Source organism: Aythya ferina (assembly GCF_964211825.1).
Source record: "Aythya ferina genome assembly, chromosome: 4".
In the NCBI taxonomy this organism is placed as follows: Eukaryota; Metazoa; Chordata; class Aves; order Anseriformes; family Anatidae; genus Aythya; species Aythya ferina.
The window spans coordinates 28,072,682-28,086,636 of NC_140300.1; the positions used below are offsets into that span (position 1 = coordinate 28,072,682).

The 13,955-nt window shown below is 35.5% G+C and overlaps 1 protein-coding gene across 8 annotated transcripts in view; it reads left to right on the forward strand.

The window, feature by feature from the left end:
- FIP1L1 (factor interacting with PAPOLA and CPSF1) overlaps positions 1-13,955 on the forward strand; it is a 43,619-nt gene that overhangs the window by 18,268 nt on the left and 11,396 nt on the right. For 3 of the 8 annotated variants that reach the window (XM_084517668.1, XM_084517667.1, XM_084517671.1), the window contains 6 exons: positions 4,808-4,901; positions 5,947-6,100; positions 6,543-6,566; positions 10,539-10,565; positions 11,152-11,206; positions 12,937-12,992. In XM_084517668.1, coding sequence (XP_084373794.1) covers positions 4,808-4,901; positions 5,947-6,100; positions 6,543-6,566; positions 10,539-10,565; positions 11,152-11,206; positions 12,937-12,992 — 410 coding nt within the window. The remainder of the gene's footprint in view (positions 1-4,807; positions 4,902-5,946; positions 6,101-6,542; positions 6,567-10,538; positions 10,566-11,151; positions 11,207-12,936; positions 12,993-13,955) is intronic. The other 5 variants (XM_084517669.1, XM_084517672.1, XM_084517674.1 and 2 more) reach the window with 2 other exon arrangements.

Consider the following 13,955-nt stretch of genomic DNA (forward strand, 5'->3'; position numbering starts at 1 on the left):
TATCTAACATATAAAAAGGACTAAAGCTAGGTAAAATGGAAGTTTTCTTGGGTAAGATGTGAGATAATTAGAGAACATATCGATGCTGGAGGAAAAGCAGTGTCTTAGAGCTCTGAAACCAAATGGGCTGTCAGATTGAAGAATGAGATAAAGCTTTCTTGTTACACACAAAATTCACTTGTCCTTTTTTATTTTGTTTTAGTGAAACGTGGCTGGTTTAGCAAATATTTTATAATACCTGCATTTGCAATTTGGTTACTAAAACAGCAGTCCAGACGAAGTCCAGCCATGCTGGATTACCATGTAAAACGGCAACTGGGGAGGATTAGGAAAGCAGGTGTTGATTATTTCAGCACTTAGGCTGAAACAATCCAGAAGTCTTGATTTCTAGGCTGGGATGTTAGGATCAGAGAATTTCGTCGACTTGTGTTATCCTTTGAGGGGCTGCTGTATAGTTTACGTCACTGTAATTTGCAGATGTGTTGTCGGGCTCTCGTACCATTGGATCTTTTTTTCCCTCCAAACCCTTGTGCTTAATGAGCTTGCTTTGAAATCCAGGAGCTGCAAACCCAAATATTGCAGAGCACTGCTGACAGGGCATTTGGATCATCCTCAGTGTGCAGTCTTCCAAGGAGCTTTCAGCTGATCTCCCAGCTATTTGCATTAATCAGTTTAGTAGTCAACTATACTGCTAGAAAAAAAAAATAAGAATCAGGAGCATCTCTTCTAAAAACTAGAAGTATTTTTCTCTTTCTTTGCATTTCGATTCTGAAATTTCTAAAAGCTTTTCCCAGTCTTTCATCTTGCTCTGTATCTCACTGTTGATAAATATTGTCAATTTTCTTTAATGTGATGTCCTTTACAGGTGTGGCACTGGTGTACCTTTGTTTCTCTCATCCCTTAGAAGTGTAATTTTATACCTTGTTTTCTAATGGAGTTGACCTAAGTGAATTCAGCTTTTTAACCTCTTTTAGAAATTAATTGCGGGCTGCAAAGCAGATGGGTATTATTGTATCTGTATGCAAATTAGAGTTTCAAATTCTATAAAGCTAGGTTTCTGGATTTTCATTGTTTTGGGGCTGCAGACAGGAATGTTAAAACTATACTTACATTCCTCCTAGCTTCAAAGTAGTGATTCCATATTATCACAAAAACCAGGTTTTAGTTATAAGAGGTGACATTCAGATCTTTGTCATACCATTTTCTGGTCTGGCAGCTATAATCCTTTATTTGAGTATGTTCCCAAGTGGCTGATTAATTGAAGATTTTGAGAGACTTGATTATGCTTCAAATGGTAGTGCTTGTGTCCCACGGAATGGTGTCTTTACCATCAGTTCAGTGTTTTTATTCTGCTTTGAAAGGTTAATAATTAAATACAAAAAAAAAAAAAAAAGTAATGCACAGTTGACAGCTGCGTGGCAAAGAACTCAGATGTTCTTTTGGGCTTAAACATACCTCTCTTAAGAGACTATGTGAGTACATAATGGGAGTTAAGAATTTTGTAGTAGGAACAGTTTCAGTCTAACAAGCATAAGCTTAATATGTTGACGGGTTTGAAACTGAAGTGAGATGCATTTACATTAAAAATTCACACATAAACTCCAGCATTCATTGGAATAATTTAGCAGGCATTGTGAACTCTATCACTAAAAAATTAAATTCCAGACTTTTTTTTTCTAAATAAGATGCGGTTCTTCAAATGAAAACTTAACTAAAGGATGGTATATGGCCTTCCATATGTAGCCATCCAGACGAGGGTTTGGTTTAGAATCTATAATTTTATGTCTGCAGATTTCCTGACATACTGATGCCAATACTCCAGGTTTCTTCTCTGTCTCTCAACTTATTTTTAGTTCCACTTAAAAGTGTTTTTATAATTGGTAGTAAAATAATTCTTTTCTGTAGTGCAGTTTTGTATTCCATTTTCCTTAGTTTGATTCAAGTGGTCTGTATGTTGCTATTTACTGCAGCAATTGTTATGATTGTATAATATAAGAATTTTAACATTTTCCTGATACTTTATAGCCATAAGTATTTTATAGACAGTGCAAAAATGTTTATCATAAGAAAACAAAGTCAAAAAATTAAGAGGTAGCTAAGACTTACTGCATTTGTTCCTGTAGTATTATCACTTTGTAAAAAATCTGGTAAGACAGTGCTTGCTCTTGGTCAGGAAATGGGCACGAGGTGTTCAAACTGTTGCTGTGAAGATGAAAACGGGATCCTGGTGTGAAGGCTTTTGACATGTTGGTCAGCATTCCTGGTGGAGAAGGATTCCCTTAACCTTAGCTGTATTTTACTCTTTTTAGTATGTCCATAGAAAAACTCACTTTTCTCCTACTTCAAATTAGGATTCTTTTCTTTTAGAACGTGGCTCCAAAATACAGACTTTCTGATATAACAGGCCTTCATGAAGTGTATCCTTACTTAACCAGAGCAGTTAATTTTTGTGTGAATACTTCTGATGACAGTCTTAAAAAAGAGAGTGAAACACCAGGTTACAAATATACGTACAGGCTAGTGCTTAAAGTAATCTGTATGATCTCATCAATATGTAAAGAAAATTCTGTTTGTCACAGTTTGCCTATTAATTATTTTATTAGTTTGTGATATTTTCATCATTGGAATAATAAAATACTGTGACCTCATTCTAAGCAGATAAGAGAATGTGGGGGGGAAAATTGAAGTAGCACCGAGGAACAGTCATCTCATCTGTGACTTTGAGAAATGTGAAATGTGCATCGATAGGAAGTGGAGAAGACGTAGCTGTTATCTGACTTGTGGATCTGGAAATTTTAAAATCTATTTGAAAGGAAAAAAAATGAAACTGGCGGAGAAATTTAGCCCTCTGTAGGTATTAGTGCTACAGTTTGTTCAGCAGACCAAGGCTTGCATCCAGCTTGTTTGCCAAGATACAAGTAGCTTGCTTTTAACAGTACGTGACAGATGAAAAACTTGAGGGAAGAAAAAAATAGCGGAATTTTGATAATATTAACTAAGATTAATTACTTTTTATTAGAAAGAACCACAATGACTTATTTTAGGCTTCTGTTCTTTCCTGCAAGTTTGAACCCATGAGTCTATTTATGTATTTACATTTAAACAGAGGAAAAAAAAATCACAGGGGACAACACGTGTGTTCTTAAGGAAACCTCTGTAGTCTTTCTCAGCAGAATCAGCTCTTGTTCTTTTTCTCATTAATGCAGGTGACCTAAAGACAGTTTAGCTATTTTTAGAGAAAAACATTAATCTATAAGGGTTCATAAATATAAGAGAAAAAAGAAGGGGGAAAAGGGGATGGAGAAATCAGCCCTAATCATCTGTAGTCATAGGCTCTAATTACACATTACCAGTTGGGAAGGAGATCATGAAATTATTGTTGCCACTTCCCAAAATGTCAGTTCAATTTCCAGTGTTAGCCAAAATAAGCTAGTAGAATGGTAGTCATCATGAGCAGTGGGGAACAAAATGAGAAAAGTGATTATAATGCATAAAACTGCATTGCACTGAGAGCTGAATATTGCCTGTGGTTCTGTTTATATCATATCAGAAAGGTTATAGTAAAAGTGGAAGGGGTGCACAAAAAAGAGGATCAAATACTTAGAGTCAGTTGAGTGTGAATAGAAGTGTGGATTAGTTCATCTTGGGAAAGGGATGACTGAGAAGAGATGCAACAGAGGTACCAAGAATACTGTGGCACCAGAGAACAGGTATTTGTATGATGATGATTTTTTTTTTTTTTTTTTTTTTTTTTTTACCACAAGGACTCTAGGGCACCAAACACAAAAACAGCAGCTGAAACAGGTTGCGTCACTGGAGGTTAAAATCACAAGTGTGTTTGTTCAAAAGAGGTGGTGCAAATGCAAGTTAATGAGGGACTATGAAACACAGTGCGCAGGTTGCATAGGAAGTCCCTAAATTTTTGATTCCCAGAAACTGGGAGGGAAAGTCTGTATATGTATGCTACTTCTCCTTTCTTCTTTCTCTAAAAATCCATTGCTAGCTACTTCTAAGGTAGGTGTTCTCAGCGTGGTACGTTCACATGTTGCCTGACTGGGTTATAAGGGGAACTGAGGTGAGTCTTCTGCTGCTTCTTTGCCAGTTTCTTTAATGAAGGTGAACATAGCAATTAGCTATGTAAATGTTTTGTGGAGAGACACTTTGTATTTGGAAATTTGAGGAGCAGAAGTATGTATGACTGGTCTAACATTCCTTTGAATTGGATGCAAGACTGTATATTCTGAGACAAGAGGGATACCTGGTGATTTTCTTCAATATGTGCTGCAATATCTATAGTATGCATGGAAGAGTTGAGTTGGCTTATGTTTATTTCTGCCTCCTAACTTAACTTCATTTGATCTTCCGTGGAATCTTCTGGTATGGTTTTAGCAGTTTAAAGTTTATTTTTAATGATTAGTTCTATTTTACTTCAGATTTTTTAGAAGTTCTGTTTAATGTACTCTTTCCTTATTGATGTTTTTTGGTGATCTCCCTGTATTATTCCTTATGTTTTTTGGTTTTTTTTTTTGTTTTTCCATCATTGACAAAAGTATAGATTTACTTTCTTATTGGGGATGGAAGGAGAATGCGGAGACAGTCATCCTTTATCCTACAGGAGTGTTTGCAGCATTGTTCTGTTCTACACACTTATTTCATGAAATTTATCATATTTAGTGTTCTTCAGAAAGTCTTTTATGTTTTGTACAGGAGAAGGAACTCGTGGCATTCAGAATAAGAGAAGTCCATAATAACGTCTTCTCTCTCTTTCTAGTTCTGCTTGTTGATTCTGGTTTGTCCTGTGTTGCAGGCGATTATCTGGCACAATAGATGTGATTGGACAGACCATCACTATCAGCAGGGTGGAAGGACGACGGCGTGCTAATGAAAACAGCAACATACAGGTTTTATACTGCAGATTTACACACTATCTTCGTCTAAAAGACATTTTTGCTACACCTCTGCTTCTGATTAAAACACTCCAATGTGTATAAATGAGAAATAGAGAAGTAGCTTTAATTTCAGCTTTGATATCAGAAGGTTATGGCAGTTAATTGAAGTACATTAAGATGAAACATCTGATATGTTTCAAAAGATAAATGTTTTAGTGTACTTGGAAGGAAATAAGCAATCTTGCAGACTTACAGTCCAGGAGACAGCACCGTCTCTGCTACATACACATGGGATAAAGTTTTGTTTACTATGATAAAGATAAATATTTAAATTGACTATGTATTTCTCCCCTATTCCTGCCAGACACATGCTGAAAATCTCTTCATACGCATTTGGAGAAATAGTCCTTTAAAAATATGTTTTGAAGGAGTAAATAGTTGATTGAGCCTATTATTATTTTTTTTAATGTACATAGTAGTATTTTACCATAAGTTATAATACTAGTCTTAAGGGGCTTGGATTATCTTCAGAAAACAACTAAATGTGTTAAGGTCGAATACACTTTCTCTTCTCGTAACTCTGCCTGTAGAGAAGAATCAAGTTTGCTTGGTTCTCTAGCTGAGTTTCCATGCCAACTTAGGTTAAGGTTAAACAATGAAAATAATAATGGATTTCAGTGCTTATACTGAAAACACATCAGTGTGTTTTGCAGCTGAGCTTCTCAGTGTTTAAATAATTTAAAATCTTATTTTTTCATGCCTTTCATATTGATTTTTTTAAAGAAATATTTTGCTTTACATACAAATTTAAAATGGTTTGGGCCATATTCAGATGGCCTCTATTCCCTTGAAAATCCTATGTTCACTGTACCCTAGTGGCCCTCAGAGGTACTTAGCAAGTATGGGATACTGAACATAGGGACTGAGGTAGAACTTAAACTGTCTGAATATGGCCCTTTAGGTGCATAAGTAATATATGCCTGATGTAGGAAAAAGAGGAAACCTGTCTTCTACCCTTTTTACGTAGCAATTGTAACTATAGTTTGATATTTTACAGGTTCTTTCAGAACGATCTAATCCTGAAGTAGACAATTTTACCAAGCCACCTCCATTTTTCCCTCCAGGAGCTCCACCTACCCACCTTCCACCACCTCCTTTCCTCCCACCCCCTCCAACTGTCAGTACTGCTCCACCTCTGATTCCCCCACCAGGTAAATATGCTGCACCACATGCAATATGGAGAATGAGAGACCGATGCTTGATGATAGTGAATTAAAGACAGCACATGCCATGCAGATTTGACTGTGCGTGTAGAATTTCAGAATTTTGTGTTGTACTCTTCTCACGAATATACCTGCAAGGCAGAAATGGAAGTGGATGTCTCTGCTTTCTCAGTAAGAGTAGCCACAAGTAGTAAATAATTTCTTAAATACTGAATGTTGGGTCCTGTGTCCTTGAGAAAGTTTGAAGTGAAAAGCTCTTTTCTGTGATTCAAGTACTGTTAATGCTATTGAGAGGTACGTGTTAACAAATGATTCTGGAAACCTTTGAACTAAAAGCATGACATATCAAGAATTTGTGTCAAAAGTTGGATTTTCTGATGTCTAAGGTCCAAACACCAACGGAATCTTTAATTCCTATTTCCCCTCACAGTATCTCTGAATTCTTGGAAGTCTGGTAAGAAATGCATTTGTGCTGCATCTTTTTTTTTTTTTTTTTTTTTTTTTCACTTAAAGATCTAATTCGCACTTGATCTTTTTATCCAGCTTCCTGGGTCTGTGAATCTTAGACAAATCAAAGCTTTTTGAAAACTCTGCTTATTATTAAATGTTTGAAATTTACTGATACTTCTTAAAACGAGAGTGCATCAAAGGCATTTGTGCAGTTACCTGAGTGTTGTCCTGTTAAGGAATTCAAGTTTAAAAAGTACTTAGCAGGAAACTAAGAAGAATGCTTGGTGAAAAGTGAAAATAGATGCAGAAACTTTGGAATTATCTGAGTAGGAAAATGAAGGGTTTGTTACATAAGAGGTGATGTCATTTGGAGCCCCTTTCCTTGGTTTCTCCATTTGTTCTTTGCATTTTTTCTTGACTTGTACTCAAGTCTTGTTGAAAGGCTTATTGTTTTTTCGTTTGCTTATGGAATTTTTTAGAATTCTCTTTGTTAATTCTCTCACGTATAATCAAGAAAGGAAAATTATTATTTCTGTACAATGATTTTTTGTGGGATTTTATAAGATTTAAATCCTTCCCCATGGAAGATGTTGCTTTGTTCATTTGCTGGTGATCTAAAAACTATTAACTCCTGCTGCATGTCAAGCTCTGGCTCTCATCAGTGATCATTATGCACAAAACAATGCAACCTAGGATACAGAAGGGGGAAATATTTTAAAATGTTCTGTGTTACTGTGTGTAAATGCAAAAATATGGTATCTGAATGTTACTGCTCTGGCAATTTTGTGGAGTTTCTTTACTGCTGAGGGGATAGAATAGAGAGGGATGTAATCCTAATGCCAACTAGTATTAAACTGTATTTAAACCTTTATGATTATGGAATGCTTTGCAGGTTTTTAGGAAGTAACTATTATTTTAATTGTAGTTGTAGCACAGAAAAGCCGCATATGATTTAGAATGAGACAGATTCACCCCCTACCACAAATGCTCCTGGTGCAGCAATGTCTTATAGCCGTACTGATCTTATCAAACCCCTCACCTGTTGAGCTTTCAAAAGGTGAAAGAAGTGCACACATGTTACAGATCTAGCAAGCAGGTTTAGCTTTAGTCTCATGGTTTGCAGACAGGTTTATGACATACACTTGTTCAGAAAGTCTCCTTCAACATCCTTCCGTGCCTCAAGTGGATTTGAAAATAACGATTAAGAGCTGTGGATTTGGTTTATTCAGGGCTGTGTTTTAATTGTGCTGTTGCCAGCTCTTTATCTTCAAAGCTGTTCCTAAAATAGAATCTGCCATCCCTGCTAAGTTCAGTGAAGGAGGAGGGAAAAAAAAAACCTCTTACGGAATATTAAACTGGGACTACTTGCCAGAAAATTTAAGTATTCCAAATATAAAACATCCTCCAAAAGCCCCTTTGAAAAAGGATCTTCCTTTGAAGTTAGCTCTCTTGTTCTGAATTCATTCACTCTTGCGATTCAGATCTTCTTTGAGGAATGAGTCCTGGAATTATTCAAATGGCCAAACCCAGAAAATGCTCAAGAACTGCTAGGAGATCGGTGGCTGTTGCAAACAATGTGTTGGGTTTAGTTTTTGCGGTTTATTGCGATGTTGGATTAATGTAAATCTAAAGAAGAATGTGGATGCCTCTGTTTAACAGCCTGCTTAACAAGTTTAAGTGTTGCTTTATGTGTTGTGGTTTAAGGATACAGTTGACGTATTTTTGTGTGACATGTATTTTTGAGATTAGGAAAAACTTACTGTGAAACATTAAACTTGTGTTGCATAGTTTGGGGAAGTTTGACTGCTGAGACTTGCACCAAAGCTTAGCAATTAACTGTAGGGCTGTAAGTGTACTCTTTTATCTTGTGATGAATAAGAGACTATTTGACTTAGTTTAGCCTGACAAAAGAAGTTTTTGCTCTGAGTCGATTTGTACTACGTAGCTGTGAGCTATTACACAGTTCAGCTAACTTGCAGAATGTCGTTAAGTCAGGGCAGCATTATCATGCTTGATTCCTTACTCAGCAAGCACAGCACATGTGGCATTGCTTTCCTTTAGTAAAACCTACTTGGTGTTCTCTAAATATTTACCAGTCTTGAGGTGGTAGATTGGGATAGAGTGTCCTGAAAACAGTTTTGAGCATGTTAGGTAAAACTCTGTGCTGATGCCATTTAGATTGTTCCTGACGCACCTCTGAATATTTAGGTTTTGGCCAGGCTTATCTTTGTGGCACTGCAATGTAATGCGTCATAGGGAGGTGATCTGTGCTAAGCTTCCTTCTTACACTGATACTCAAGTATAGTCCCTACATCACAAGAAATGACTCAAGATGTCTCTTCTTTCTCAAAAGAATTAATTGACTGCTGATGATTTGAGTATGCTTTTATACCTCAAATATGTTTTCACTGCATTAATAAAAGGCAAAGGAGTGAAGAGTTTCTAATTTTCCATTGCCCGAAGTTCATGACTTTTTCTGTTTATTGTTTTCTGTCACCTTCTTCTATAGTGAAAAAAGCAAGGGAAAAAAAAAAAAACAACTTTTAGATCTTCATAGTGATGCTTGCTAACTTGGAATATAGGATAATGTGCACTTCACTCTGATAGCATCGAGGAAATTAGCTTCCACATTAAGATGATATAACTGTTAATCAAGACTTTTAGAAAGTTCTTCAAAATTTTAGAGGAAAAAACACAGATGTGTTTCTTCGGTATAATATTCTGAATTAACCAATTCATCATAATTATTTGGACATCCAGTCTCTGGGTATCAGTTGTATTCTTTACTTATATATTGTATTCTTTACTAATATATTGAAGAGGAGTAGTGGTCTCTTCTAGAAAAAGGAAATGGGCCCTTCAGAAGATGGAAGGAAGAAAAAGAAAAGGTTTAGATCTGTCAAAAAAAAAAAATCAACAAACACATTGTTTCTTTTCAGTTGGTGATTCATAAGCATCTAGTAGAATCAAAGTGCTCTCAAATTTCTCTCAATAATAAGGATGGAAAGAGTTCAGAGCGCATGATTGTTTTATGAGTTTCTTGATTAATATTGCTCTGCCAGCTTACTGCTTCTGTTTTATCCAAGTTAATGCAAAATGGAGTTTTCTGATAGAGTCGAGAGGGAAGAGACAACTTGTCTGTGACTTTATGAAAGATTAGCTGTTACTTATTTGTTCCAGTAATTGCCTAATTCACTTACTGAAATGTACATAAATGGGATTTACCTCAAACTACCAATACTTTATTCAGGCCTCTTACAAATTCACATTCCAAAAATACAGCGTTCTAGAAGATGGTCTGGAGTCATGTGAAATTAAATTCAAACTACTGCTGTTTTAGAAGTGAAGCTTTAAAAGTACAGAAAACCAACAGAGTTATAACAGTTCTTGAATATGCATGTATTAAGGGATGCTCCCTTTCCAGATATTTACAAGAAAATAGAGTACTGAACATTTTTTTTCCCTCCAAGTAGCAACTGAATGATTAACTGCAGTGTGGCATAGCATTGACTGAAACGTCTGTAATGTTTCTTGTTGCCGTAATATTTTGTCCATGTGGACATTGTATTTCCTATGCTAAGCTATTAAAGGTCAGGGGCCAATTACATTTCCTTTCATCTAGTTATGGAATATAAAATGAAGCAGATATGTTCTGTGGAGCATTGCTTTCCTTCTGAATATTTAACATTTTAGGGTTATGGATTTACTTCTAATCTTCAGACACAGAGTCATTCTTCGTTATTTTTGTTTCTAATTAAATAAGATTCTGAAGAGTAGTAATGTAAGAAGGCAGGTTGCACAAGGCTTGCATAAGAGCATATTGGTAGGTATTAATGTGAAATCTTAATCCGAGAACACAGAAAATAAGTTATTCCCCTTAATCGTGTATGCTGAGATAGCTCAGTCTGATTTTAGACCTACAGATGATAAACATAAACATTTACTATAACTGATACATTATTTGTTGTCTTTTTAGGTATACCAATAACAGTACCACCACCAGGTAAACTTGCTTAGATTTTTTTTCCACATTTGGGTAAAAACACAAACAAACAAAACCCTTCCTTAATTTACAATTTCCCAAGTTTCTTTTAGTTATATGTAGATAAAAGTTTATAAATACAAAGTTGTAGATGTATGCTCAGTTGTTATTCTGATGCAAGGCAGAAAAGTATGAAAATGTTCTTGATGAGTGGATTTATCTGCCAGTTTCTTGAAAGTCTGCTTCTTTCTTCTCTTTCCATTTGTTTTTGCTGTTACACATAAAACAGTTGTGATTTGGTTTATAAAGTATTGGTAGCTACTTAGGAATTTTCCTATGCTTCTAAAGTCTTGTATTTTTCAAGAATGTGTTTAATTTAAACTGCTGCTAAGGAACTCTGCCTTCATTAAGCTGTTTTACCAAATAAACCTCTTTAGACAGAAAGCAATAAACAATGATTTGCATTATGCTGTCTGAAATGTGTTTACCATTGCATGCCTAACACAGTTCTTCTATGTTTGTTTGTTTGTTTGTTTGTTTGTTTGTTTTTTGTTGTTGTTTTTTTTTTACCCCTTCTACCCCCATTCCCCCCAATTAATTTTTACAGGCTTTCCACCACCACCTGGCGGTCCTCCACCTTCCCTCATACCCACGATAGAAAGGTGATTATCTGTTTGAAATCTTACAAATCAATATATTGGGATTCTGTAGCTGCAGTAAATCAGATATTAGGAATGAATCTTACACTACCTGGTGGGTTTTATCTATCTGTGGGGAGACAGTTTCTGTTTTTTACAATATTTTTCCAGAAGCGTTACTAGTCTCACATCTTTGACGCTTAATGTTGTTTTAAATAGGTTCCTTGACCACTTACTAGCTTTACTGAGTTATGATATTATATCAGTGCCAAGACTTAAAACACAAAGTTAAGGTAACAATTGTAGTCTGAAGTAGTAGTAGTCTGAAGACTTACTTAGGCGAACCTTATAATTCACCTTACAGCTACCATATCCTTTTATATAAATGTAAATAAACGATTTAGCCACACATTTACACCCTCATAAGCTACTGGAAATTTCAGAGTTCTACAGAATCCAAATTTCTATTTCTGCTTTACTTGTAAATGTTCAGTTTTAATATGCTTAATAGTGTTTTTCAATACCTATTATATATATACATATCTTAAAACAAAACCAAACCAACAGCAAACAAGTAGTCAGCACAGCCCTCAAAATATTTATATTTTGCTGTAGGCCAAAACCAGGTCATATACAAAGCTCACTTAAGAAGATGGTGCAAGCCTCTTGCCAGTCCTTTGGATTTCACTGGAAGAAGGTGCACACATCTGTTCCTTTGAAATTAAAAATTCTGTTAACATATACTCCACAGGATGATGATGGTAAATCTCAGAGAAAATCCTCGTCTGATTTAATTTAGAAAAAAACTAACAATGCATTTGATGTGCATGAAAGCAAATTTATTATTTCCTAGTGACAGTTGTTGTGAGTGACTGTTGCTTCTGACAGTTAAGCAGTATTCATTGTATTTACTTAAGTAAATACTTATATAGTTTCTGAAACAGTGTGGAAAAAAATCCACTTGATTATAGTACATGGGAACTACATCTTACACCTTTAAATGTTGCACTGTTGCAATGGTCTTTCATTATTATTGTATTTGTTTTTGCTTTTAAACTAAACTAACCCCGGACTTTTTTAATGTTGCACTGCCTTGAAGAACAGAACTAACGTTCAATTTGAACACAGCAAAGATAATTCATTCAAGCTACGTAGGAAGTGCTAAAAGTCATCAAAGATTTGTGTGTTTGAATTATGTCCTGTGCACATATCATCCATTTTAACCTTCCTGTTTTTTACCTACTTGAGTTGGCTACCTCTGACAGAAGTCAGCATAGAAAATATGTAGTCAATTTAATACTTTATTTATAGAAGTAGACATTTGAAGTCCACCTGTTCAGAGATATGCTCCATACCTGCTTTTTAAGAAAAAGAGTGAGAATGGCTTCATTCACAAATTATTACTTTCAAACAATTAGAGATAAGCCATATTTGAAAAAAAAAATATAATGGAAAATACAAAGAACAGTTCATGTTTAATATTTGTTTTGAAGGTACTGATTTTTTTTTTTATAATTTTAAGAAGAGGTGAGAGAATGCTGTTATCATCTGTATTAAAAAGTGAAGTAACATTTCTTGATAGACTGCTTTCTTGCTTTAATGCCCAAAATGGAAGACTTAAATCAGCTTACAAAAGATACTTTTAGTCTATATGATGGTAAAAATTCAGTGAAATAATAATAAAAGCATGTATCTATCAATGGAATTAGCTTTAATGATAAAACTGGATTTTACATGAATTTTCTTCTCTACAGTGGACATTCCTCTGGCTATGACAGTCGTTCTGTTCGTGCATTTTCATATGGCAGTGGTGAGTACGTTTGCTGGCTTTGAACATTCTTGATTAGCGCTCTACCAGATTGTTTGAAATACTTACCAGGATTTCAGCTGAGAGTCTAAACAGGTCCTTTTCACTAATTCCTTCTGAAAGCTCATTGCCCACCGTTTTTACCTGATAGATAACTGTTGTGAATTTACCAGCTGCTTGTTAACAGTGTCGTTTTTCTTACTTGTATCCTGGATATCTTTACATGCTGCTTTTTTATTTTGCAGAAATGAGGTTTAAAAAATAATGCATCTTACTATGGACCACAAGTCAGGGAGAATTTCCCAAGAGCTGGTAGGATTTAGAAGGAGAGCAAGTACTATTTTGAGATATGGTCAGAATTTTAACCAGCAGTACCAATAATTGAAAAATCTGAGTGGCGTACTTCTCCTTTGAAAAATTGTCTAAGATACTACAATCTTCAGCTATCCTGTTGAAGAAGTCCATTTTTCTTTTTTGATTAATGTTATAGAAAAAAATGAAGTTGGAAAACATCATCTGTTTTTATAGTAAGAGTGAACTGAAATAGAAATTCCCGTTCTGTAGCACTGTTATGCTATAGATACTGTTATGCAGCACATGGCTCTGCTTCTTGAGCCAAAAGAATGATTGAAATACTAAAATATAATCTTCCTCATCTAGCCTAAATGGAAAGGTGAAATGAGCGTGTTGCCGGTTGCTACTTCTGCCTTCAGAGCATCTGCTATCCAGCCCCATGCCTGGTGCCTTTTCTCCCTGATGATTTTTCTGCCTCCTTGCTCTTTGTTCCTACAGCCGCTGACTGCTGGAAGGAGAAGTTGTAGGGAAAGTTCTGTCCAGTTGCAGGATGCTGAATGTTCGGCACAGATCAAATGTTCAGATAGTGTAGCTCCCAAATATTGAGAAGTCTTTAGAGGATATACCTGGATATAAATGACTTTTGTGAATGGCTGGCCATTTCTTGAAGCT